At 26.7% G+C, this 11,970-nt stretch overlaps 2 protein-coding genes across 2 annotated transcripts; both read right to left on the bottom strand.

Annotated features, from left to right (window-relative positions):
* Positions 1–2,943: 2,943 nt before the first annotated feature.
* Positions 2,944–7,088, bottom strand: LOC130671745 (nibrin-like). Its single transcript, XM_057475816.1, has 2 exons — positions 5,638–7,088; positions 2,944–4,728 (listed from the first exon to the last, which is right to left on the bottom strand). Exons 1-2 carry the CDS (start codon positions 6,992–6,994, stop codon positions 3,155–3,157), a joined length of 2,931 nt encoding a protein of 976 aa, XP_057331799.1. The 5' UTR covers positions 6,995–7,088; the 3' UTR covers positions 2,944–3,154.
* A 2,412-nt stretch (positions 7,089–9,500) lies between these two features.
* Positions 9,501–11,578, bottom strand: LOC130671111 (uncharacterized protein MG328-like). Its single transcript, XM_057474814.1, has 2 exons — positions 10,803–11,578; positions 9,501–9,726 (listed from the first exon to the last, which is right to left on the bottom strand). The coding sequence occupies exons 1-2, from the start codon at positions 11,576–11,578 to the stop codon at positions 9,501–9,503; spliced, it is 1,002 nt and encodes a 333-aa protein (XP_057330797.1).
* Between the last annotated feature and the right edge of the window lie 392 nt (positions 11,579–11,970).

Here is an 11,970-nt window from a genome sequence, read left to right as displayed (position 1 = left end):
GCATAGCAAAACTTCCCATAATTTTCTTTCCGTGTATTTTAGCGAAATTGTAACTACGTTGTGCTTTTGTCAATTAACACTTTTACTTTTTTTTTCAATTAATAAATCACTCCGCTAAAAAAAAATTCTATTCAATCCGTATGCGAAGTGATTTTTTTTAACTCCGAAACTCCACGTGGATTCAGATTTAAATAAAATTCATATTCACGCCCGATTATTAACAGTGTAGAGAATTCAGGTTGCTCATTATTTATTAATGAATTAATTTTATAAAATGTAATATGTAGAAAAATTTATCAAAACATGAAAGAATATCTTTACTTTTTTAATTTAACGGGTATAATAAGAGGGTGTTGTTAGCAAAAACAAAAACACAATTGTCTTCGAGTTAATATATATGCGTGTATATTTTATAGAGACTAGAATGAGCGCGCAATAGTTCGTGAAAGTTGACTGGCTGTAGACAAGACCACAAGATGAGGGATGTAGCCACGCCAGCTATGTTAATTAAATGCATTACTAGCTCCTGCATAGCCCTATAATGGTGTAGGAAAGGGACAAAAAACCTTTCCAAGGGATAAGGAGGGCAATACCAGAGAAGGCTGTGCCATATAATGAATGAGAGGGTAGAAGAAGAAAGTAGACAAGAGGTAGACCATGGAAGTAGCTGTGAATATAGCAAAGAAACGGCTGCACGACCCAAATGAAACCTGCCTGATGGCTAATAACATGTCCCGGACATGACAAACGTATGCTACTCAACCAACCCATCGTTTTCTTCTTTTATTTCTCAACCCCCTTTATTTCTCTTCCATTCTCCGCTTATATTATATTACATTAGTAAAAGGACTTTTGCTCACCATCATCAGCAATGTGTTTGACACCGTGACATTCTCGACCTCTGGATTTCATGGAAATTAGACTCCGCTTAAATTATATTTAAATAGATATTATTTTAACATCAATATAATCTATTGAATAAAAATATTAATTTATTTAAATTAATTAATTTTAATTTTGTTTAAAAATTTATTCAAAAATTAGAATCTTATATATTTATCTATAATACTAAATATTGTTTAAAGCTACTCTGCAAAAAATTTACGGAGTGAACGCGGAGTAGATTATTTTTTATTTATTTAATCCCTTCGTAGAAAATTTCACTCCGAAGAGGAGTTTTGAAAAATATTAATTATAAAAAACATCTGCAGAATGAAATCGTAGTAAAAACTCATGGAGTAAATTACTAACACATAGTAAGGTAAGAGATCCAGTACCCGATCAGAGAACTAGTACCCGATCACTCACGTATTTGTATATAAATATTGACTAAATATAGATTTACAAATATACAAGTGATCGGGTATACTACTTCCCTGATCGAGTACTAGGTCTTTCACCTTAGGCTCGGTCTCTTATATTTTGCCATTTATATTGAGTACGGAAATAATTACGACCTCCCTTTACATACATTCACGTGAAATAATTTTAAAAAATTATATGCAGTTGACAATAAAAACTTTCACGTTTATGAAGTTAAAGGAATAGACTTTTTATTTTCCATTATTAATAGAATTTCCCTAAGTCAAAAACTGTCATATGACTTTACATATCAACTGTACCACGAAATAACATTTTATATTGTACTGAAATATAAATTATTCCCATAAAAAAAGATTTAATCTTTTTACTATGTATTGTATGAAGTTATAATTTAGCGAGTTACTAAAACATTTCATGAATTAAAAACATAAAATTTTGTTTAATTATTAATACTTGAATTAATTATTTATTAAAATAATTATATTTCCCATATAGAAGTAATTTCAATTAAATATAAATTTATTTAAGCATTAAAACTCCGGACCAGAGCGAATGCGGAATGGAATAAAATCCGCGTCACTCTGAAATCACTCCTTAAAAAAAAAAATCTTATTCATTCCGCATGTGGAAAGTTTTTTTTTAAAACTCCAGAACTTCGAGTGCTGGAGTGAATTCGGACTGAAATAAAATCCGGATTTACTGCCGATTTTTTTATTATATATACAGCTGCAATAATGAATATATATTTACTTGCAACTGAAAATTATTTTTATCATTGAAAAAAGTTGACTCGACTCAATATTTAAAATACATTGTGCGTAAATTTACATAGATTGTAGTCGTTAAGGACTCTAGAAGTTTATACTACTTTCAATAAATAAAAAATAATAATAATAATAATAATAATAAGTTTGTAATAGAACTGTTGATCTTTTAATTATTTCATAAAATAATAATTTTAATTTGCATCCAGTTTCATTGATTAAAAAAAATTAATGATGTAGTGAAACTTTGATATACCATTTAATAAAACAGTATAAGAAAAAATACTTTTTTTATTACATGAAATTTACAGGTTTTTTCTCAGTACGTTTTATAATTAATCATTTTGATTCCTTACACTAAAATCAACATTTCTTAAAATTAGCTCAGGAAATATTCTCTATAATAGATTATCTAGACTCATTCATTCATATACTTTAATTATTTAAGTTCACGTTATAAAAATATATTTTTATTAAAAAAAAAAAAAGAAAAAAAAAGATTTTTTATTAAGGGCATTTTTAGACCTCCCTTGCCAATTATTTAATAAATCTAATTACCTCAACCTGTCATAGCCATATTAAAATTTTATTAATTAAAAAAAATAAAAATAAAACACTAATTGAAAAAAATTTCACAAGGATATGGGTTAAAAAAAAAATAATTATACTTGTTTCAAATTAGCCCTCGGCGAAATTTTCAAAAAAAAATTTCAGCAAAGTCATCATGTTAAAATTATAATTAAAACAACTTTAAGTAATTTTTTTTTAAATCTATATCTTTGCAAAATTTTTTTTAATCAGTACTTAAAGTTTTTTTTTCAAATAATTAATAAAATTCTAATATTGTTATAAACTTCAAGATCATTGCCTTTAATTCTAATAATAAAATTATGATAATTTTTAAATTATTGATTTTTTTTTTGATTCTGTTATAATAAATTTATTTAATCATTATTAATTTATAGAAAAGCATATTTTTAATTTAATTGTATTCTATATCTCTGTATATTCATAACATAACAATCTTATGGTTTAATCGTAAAAAAATAAAAAAAATAATTTTCAAACTATTTAAAAAAAAATTTTGGTAAATTATTATCATTACTGCGATTAAAATTAGGTTTAATATTATTTTCTCCAAGAATAACATCATCATCATCAATTGGACTTTCCAAAAAAGGTGAATATGATTCTTCTCTTTCACTGGATGTGTTAGGAACTAAATGAACATCAGCTTGAGTAGTTACATAAACGTGATAATCTGGTGAATCTGACGAACTAGGTTGACTTAAATCTACATGCCGGTTTTTTTTAATGTCTTCATCAGAATAATTATCAATCGTAAATGTTACGAAGCCATTTTCATCCAAATTTGACTCCTTATCACTATCAGTTATTTCTTGACTAACTTTACTTGCTTCCCGATGATCAGTCCTTTGAATTTGATTTGAAGTCATCTCATTTAGACACACAGATTGTGCATTAGTTGGTAATTGAGAACAATTTGTTTCATTTACATCTTTCTTTGAACGTAAATTATATCTTTTTTCTTTTGGTGATTTAATGCCACTTGTTTTATCAGTAAGACTTTTAAATTGTCCAGAAGTAATACTTTCAAATGAACTATCAACAACCATTTCTTCATCTGCTTTTTGAGTTCCAGCCTCTTCAATATCAATGTCATCATCATTTTGTACTTGAGTTTTATCATTCGTTACTCTAGATATTTCCGGATTTTTAGACTGATTAGCATTTTTTAAATTATTTTCCTCCAAGTGTTGACTTTCATCATCCCATAAATTATGAGATTTATTTTTACAAGGCTGAACTTTTTTATTTAACTGCCCTATCGATGATTTCATGCCACCTGTTTTTATAAGAAAATTTTTAAATTGTCCGGAAGTAATACTATCAAATGAATTATCAACAATCATTTCTTCATGTGCTTTAGAAGTTCCAGCCTCTTCAATATCAATTTCATCATTTTGTACTTGAGTTTTATCATTCGTTACTCTAGATATTTCTGGATCTTTAGACTGATTAGCATTTTTTAAATTATTTTTCTCCAAGTATTGATTTTCATCATCCCACAAATTATGAGATTTATTTTTACAAGACTGAACTTTTTTATTTGACTGCCCTGTCGATGATTTCATGCCATTTGTTTTATGAAGAAAATTTTTAAATTGTCCGGAAGTAATACTATCAAATGAATTATCAACAACCATTTTTTCATCTGCTTCAGAAGTTCCAGTCTGGTCAATAATAATTTCATCATTTTGTACTGTAGTTTTATCATTTGTTACTCTAGATACTTCCGGATCTTTAGACCGATTAGCATTTTTTAAATTACTTTTATCTGAGTGTTGATTTTTATCTCGCAAATCATCAACTACCAAAATATCATCATCAGATGTATTTTTACCAGAGTTAAATCTTTTATTATCTTTATCCAAAGACTCATGCGCTTCCCTTTTATCTAACTTACGTTTATTGTTTACTTTTTTATCTTCATTCTGTTTATTTTCCAACGATTTAGTTGATGATTTATCACAAACATCACGAGTCTTGGGAACATTATTATTAACCTGCTCACATATTTTACTAACTCCAACTTCTGGTTTTTTTTCTTCCTGACGATCTGTAAAAAAACATTTCTAAATAAATAATAAAGTAAAAGACCTAGTATCCGATCAGGGAACTAGTACTCGATCACTCATGTATTTGTATATCTATATTTAGTCAAATTTAGTAAAAATATATATACAAATACATTAGGTCTCTGACTTTATTAAGGGGGGAAAGGGGTCTGAGATACAAAAAAAAAAGCATATTTTTGTGATTTTTTTTTTCAGAGTACCTTCGTTAAATTTTCATAAAAAACTATTGAAAAATAAGCCAGTGATAGTGGGTCGAGCTGAGTCACCTCAAAAAAAAAGTCTTCATGCCGTAGGCAGGATAACTTATGACTGCCTCATCTGAAATTAAAAACCCAGAAAGATTTCTTTAGTACATAAGTTTATTTTAGATCTGAACGAAGGTTTTTTTTTTTTTAATAACTACTTATTTTTTAATTAAACAAAAGGGACAATTTTTGGTAAAAATCAGAGTTTTTTTTATTGCACCTTTACCAAAAATTCAAAAATGAATATTTTGTTTATTCCTTCGTTCAAATCCAAGATAAACTCATGTACTAAAGAACTTTTTTTTGGTTTTTTGATTTCAGATGAAACAGTCATGAGTTATCCTGCCTACGGCATGGAGATTTTTTTTTTGAGATGACTTGGCTCTCCCTACTACCACTAGCTTATTTTTCAATATTTTTTTATGAAAATTTAGCAGAATATTCTTCAAATGATGCTTAATAATGTCACAAATTTTAAGAATTTTAATAACGAATGTACTCTAAAAAGAAAAATTACAAAAATATGCTCTTTTTTTTTTACCTCAGACCCCTTTTCCCTCTTAATAAATTATTTCAAAAGTTTAAGTGCAAAAAATGATTAAAAAATTAGTTTTATAATTTTGAATAAATAATTATCAAAATTACCTGCTATTTTACTATTAGATTTGAGTAACGATAATTGTGATAATTTATCCGAATTTTTACAAGACTTGGTATCAATCCACGGCTTTTCATTAACAAGATTCCTAGACTTTGGCTCTCGATTAATATTGTCATTATTGTTATTAATCTGCTTCTTGTATTTATTTTGATTTTCTTGTTTGTCACAAATAACAACAGAATCATTTGAATTATCTTCCCCAGCATAGTTATTTAAATTCTTTCGTTTATTTAAATTACCATCATTATCATCACGAACTTTATCATTAACTACATTACTTTTTTCCCTAACTTTATTTGATTTTTTCTTAGGTGATTCCCGCCAATATTTATTTAAACTTTTAATCATCGGGTTACAATATTTATTAATTGAGCAAAATAAAATAGCGCTTATTATTTCTTTACAATTAATCATTCTCTTTTTTGATTTACTAAGAAATAATTCCATTTCATCATATTCTCTATCACTTATTAACTCAACTCCAGTATTTCGTTTAGTTTCAGTACATTCGATAATAATAATATCCGGCTCAACAAGTTCACTAGGATCAAATGAAGATTTATGATAAATATGTGGTCTTCCACCAGCTGCTTTGATAATAATTCCATAATTATTACACTGCTGTACGTTAAAAAATATAAAATTTAAACCATCAAATAAATTTTTTCTTTCATTGACTGGATAAAATACAACATCTTTAAATTCGTTTTTGAAAATATCATTCGCTACTGTGTAATCAAGTGGATTTGGTAATTTCACATCACTTTTGACAGCACACATGAAAGCTTGCCAGTATGATTTATCAGTAATTGGCAAACCGGAACTAAGAGCAAAAACAAATTTTGACGTTACTCTATTACACATTGTCACAAAATGGGTACATTTCTGATTACACTCATTGTAAACAGTACCGCCAATACTTTCGATAGCTCTAACAATATTTCTTTTATTGTCATTGCAATAACCACAAGCCAAAAGACCAATTTCGTAATATTTCAATGTCCAAATATTTTCACCCATTCCAAATTTTATTTTATCACCTGGTTCCAGTTGATAAGATTTTCCTGGTTCTAATTTTATATGGGTATTTCTTATAATATATGTATGATATTTTGAACCATAGTCTATTATTTCACATATTGAATTTCTGTTATTACTGACTTCAAAATTATTATTTTCTATTTTATTATTTGGATAAACAAGTATTTTAGCGTGATGTTTACTTATTGATCGGTCAGCTGCTATACACAAAGTGGAATTTGAATTTCTACCAATTTTCAATTCTTTTTTACTTAATGGTAAGTGCATTATATATCCAACCGGATGCTCTAGTGACCACATTTTTTTTTTATTTTAATTATCAAAACTTTTAGTTTTTTTTTAAACCAAACAACAATTTTTTTGCGGCTTGTAGCTTTTAGTATTTTAGAGGTTAGTTTTGTAAATAACAAAAAAATAAAGTTGACTTTATTTTGAGTTTAGAATTCAAATGGTAAGTCCTCTATAATTAAATTGTGTCGGTAAAATAAAATATTATTATTACTATCGTCGATATTGAAGTTATCATCTTATTTATTCTTATTACTTGCGCGGTAAATTTAAATATTTGAAAAATAAATTATTAGAAATTGGAGAAAACTAAAAATCGTACGTCAAAATAAAATGGCAGCGGAATATGATAGAAAAATATTTTTAAAAATAAACACGCAAGTGTTTGAACAAATTTTGGTGGGGAAATAATATGCAGAAGAATGTCCTTATACACTTGGAGATTTAATTTAAACTGCTCCAAAGTGCATTGTTGCTAAAAAAAAACGTCAACCTAATAGCCTCACTCTAAATATAATTACTTAGCAAGTTCTGAAGTGAAGCATCTACAGCTAACTTAACGACAAGTTTCTGGTAAGCCTCGGCTGGATAATACTTGCGTGCAAGTTGATGCAAATCTACTGCCATCATCTGAATGTAATTTGACAGAAAAAACTAGCTGTCAATTTGAAGTGAAACTTTCAACCAACTTAACGTCATTCTCTGACAGTAACACTTGTAGTCAAATTGAATTCAAGTTACAGACAATTTACTGTCAACTTAAAGGTAACTGCTTGCTCTCAAACACTCTCCTTTAAGTTGGCTTCAGAATACGGCTGTAGCTTGAAGTTAATTTATGGATAAAGTGGCTATCAGGGAACAGCTACTATTTCCCACCAGACGATGCCAGATGATTTTGCTCAGGAACTTGGAAGATATCAGCATCAGCAATTCGCAACATTTTGCACTAGCACTGAACACTCAACACTTAAAATTATTACAGCAAAAATATTGTTTCGTAAAAAGTTAATTACAATAAAATGTTTAAATTGTAATAATAAAACTTTATTTAGTATTTGGTGCAATAACGTACTAAGTTACTTAAATTTTTATTCTAGTTAATGAATGTCCTTCTGCAATCTAGTATTTTAACTCGAATTGCTTAACTCGATTTTGCAAAAGTTTTATCCCAGATAATTAATTTGTGTTAACAATTTTTTTATTTAAAAAAATTTTTTAACGCTTTTTTCAACTACTCAAAAAAAATTTTTCAGTAACAAAAGAATTACTTGGTACAAAAATTTTGAAAATCGATTATTTGTGAGTTGACTCGTTATTGCTCATCTGCGTTGATTTATCTACTAGTACATTAATAAATTTACTTTAAAAATTATAAATATAATAATTTTAATTTTAATTTTTTATTGGCTTGTGCCAATTTATTGTTTATTACTGGTAATAAAATTTGCTAAGCAAACATTTATTGCGACTGCATTAATGTTTTATTTAATGGCATAGTGCTACAATTAAAAGAATTTTTTTTTTTTTATAAGTCTTATTGACAAAGATTCTTGAATTAAAAAAAAAATGTAAATCTAAATAAATTTAGAAGTGACCTTTTTTTAAAAAAAATTGAAAAAAACTTTTTTTAACGCTCAACTGCTTGACAAAAATTTTATTGTTACTAAGGAATCATTCAATACAACAATCTTAGAAATTGATTTATCATTGGTTGACACGTTGTTGCTTATCTACGTCTAATTATTTTCTAATGAATTATTTTGATTTAAATAATAAAAGACAAAGGTATCAGTATTCAATATTTAATTTTGTATAATAATTGTTACATAATAATCATTATAAATTTGTTAAATTATTATTTAAGGATACAAAAGCATTACCAAGCAGGACGGATACGCTGCTATTATATAATTTATATTTAATTGTCGCAGTAGTTTTTAAAACTAATTCTCTTGTATAAAGAAAAAAAAATGGTCGAGTACATATTTTTAAGTATGAAAGCTTTGTAAAAAAAGTAATGAACTAATTGTAGCATTTGGACACTAGTACATTACTGTACTACGGACACTAGTATTATAATATTTTATAAATGCTGAGGTTACTTTGTTTTTTAATCATAATAAATTTTATAAAATATTTGAGTATTATTTTTTAATTCTAATTGTTTTAGCACTTTGATTATATCAATAATGTAAATTCAATTTCCTAAAACTGTAATAAAAAATAAATTATTATTTTAACAGTAAAGGAAATAAGATTTACAATTTTATTTAAATTAACTGATGCAGAATTTTCAGCATCAAAAAAAATTAATAATTAGTCGTTTTTTTTAAATTATCAGAAAATTTGCTGACTATTCATCAACAAAAAAAAAGTCTTTAAAACGACTTGATTAAGTAAATACTAATTAGTCAAATGTTATTATCAGAGAACTAAAAAGAGTTACCGAAGCCACTGATAATACGGAACTAAACGCATTAATGAACAAGAATAAGAACGTAAACAAACAAAAAAATGTTTAATGAAATCCTTTTTTGGCGAGAATTTCTAATTCTTTTTGCAATGACGCATTGCTCATAACATCAGCGTAAGTTTGAGAAATAATTTTCTGATCGCTTTCAGACAATCTGTGCCACTCATCTTCTAATTGTTTCATCAGAGCTTCTCTCAAATGGTCACCTTCAGTAATTGGTGAATTTTTATCTTCTTCGACCCATTTATTCCAAATGCGCTTAGCGTCTTCACTGGAATTAAAAAAAAATAAACATATTTTATTTGCATATTCTTTTGTTTTAAATATATTTATTAATTATAAATTATTGATATAAATTTTTATATGGAAATGAAATTGTCTCGAATCAGTGTTTTTTTTTCTTAATAAAATATTTCTTCATTTTTTTTTTTTTATTTTTAACCCACAAGAGTCCCGTGAAGTCTCTGATACTCCAGACAATTTTAAACTCCAAATATCTCAATATCTATTCATTTTAAAGAAAAAGTAAATCACATCTTTGTTGTATAGAATTTAAAGCCCGACTAAAAAGGATTCTTACAATTTTTTCGACAATTCAATATTTACATAGATATTCTAAAAAAACTAATTACACTTTTTTTATTAATTATTTTGAAATTTCCGATGGAAAATTTTTCACTTGATTTTATAAAATAAATATACTCTTTGTAAAATTAAAATTAATAATCAATCTTATGTCAAAGTACATTTATTCCTCAATAATTTGCCACAAGATTTAATTAAAAATATTAAAAATTAAAAAACTTATTCGTTTATTTTTTGTAAACTTATAATTAAAATTTATAAAAATCAATAAAAATTTTTATAAAAATATTTGAATATTTCTTCTAAGAAATGGATTAATTAAAATTATATCATTATGATTCAAACCGGAAGTATGACTATTGCGAATTAAAATTAAAAAATTATGAAATTTTTTAGTTTCCGTCATTAATTAATAGGCAAACAAAAAGTTAAATAAAAATAACAAATTTATAATACAAAACAATTAAGATTCAGTATTAAAAACATGAGTTACTGGCTCTAAGTTGAATTTTATCGAGGTGTTACCAAGTAATTTTGGCACAAGAAACACTAATCAAAGTATAGACTACTAGCATACATTGAATCGCGAGTGAATCACTATTACGACATGATTTAAAACCCTTGGCATTGCTTAGACGGTCATGTATCGTCGCTCAGAATGATTAGCTGGTTAAATTATTTTAACAAGCAAGTCATGCATCAATAAAATAAACAAAATAAAATGCAAATAATCATAATATTAAATAAATATTTTATATTTACCTGTACATATTTGAATCAGCGCAAGTATCTTCACGTTCTTTAAGCTGAATACTACGTCTCTCGATATTCTTTAATGCCACTTGTTTATTTGATTCATCAATTTGCAAATCATCTCGCTGATAAATTTTCTTTTCTCTCAAAAGTTCCAAACGATTGCGCATATCTCTCAAACGTAAAGTTTCTTCCCAAAGATGTTTCATACTAGCACGATGTTCTCTTACCTCAAGATCATTTATTTTCTTTTTTAAATCATTGTGAGTAAGATACAGTACCATCATGTCTGATGAATTATCAATTGATGTCTCTGCAGAATCTTCTTTAACTGAATACTCAGACATTTTATCTTGTTGTTCAAATGTATCATCAACTTTTTTACTTGAATTAATTAATCCTTCAAAATCACCAAATTGCTCTTGATTATCTGTTTTATTTGTTGAATTAAAATCAATTACATCATCACCCGAATTTTCGTTATCAATATTTTTACCATTTAGATTTTCAATTGAAGTATCCATTACTGATGTTTCATCGTCATTGTTTTGTTTTTCATATGAGTCATTTGAATGTCCCGCCGTATCAAATACATTTGTATTTGCAAGACTTCTATGCGCGTAACGTTCAGTATATTTCCTATCAGGTATAAAATCCATATTTTTACCATAATTTTCATAGTCCATATGATCTGATAATGATTTTGTACGATTTTCATTAAATGCAACAGCTCTTTCATCAAATGCTTTTTCATTTCGTTCATTTTGTTCATTTGAAAAATCCATAGTTGATTTTTTTTTATAATTATAATTATTATTAAATGGCGAATTTGATATTCTTTTGTTTAAATAATAATTATTATCAAAACTTAATCGAGATAAATTACGTGTTATTGGCTCGTTAAATTCTTTCGAATCGTAACGTTCTGTTTCAACGGGATCAGTAAAATATGATTTTAATCGACGATGAGTATTTGGATTATACAAACTCAATTCAGCCCGTTTTTCTTTTAATTTATCTTTTAATACTTCTAATGATATTTCGTCTTTTGTTTTTATTTTATGTGATTTTAATTTATCACTCTCACGTTTATATTCCTCGTCTTCACTCTTTAAGAGCACTTTAAGTTTATTACGTCTTGAGTTAAGTGTTTCTGTTTTTTTAATATTATCCCAAC

Source organism: Microplitis mediator, chromosome 7, assembly GCF_029852145.1.
Source record: "Microplitis mediator isolate UGA2020A chromosome 7, iyMicMedi2.1, whole genome shotgun sequence".
Taxonomy (NCBI): Eukaryota; Metazoa; Arthropoda; class Insecta; order Hymenoptera; family Braconidae; genus Microplitis; species Microplitis mediator.
Note: the sequence above shows the minus strand (reverse complement) of the source record. Positions and strands in the feature narration are given on the sequence as shown.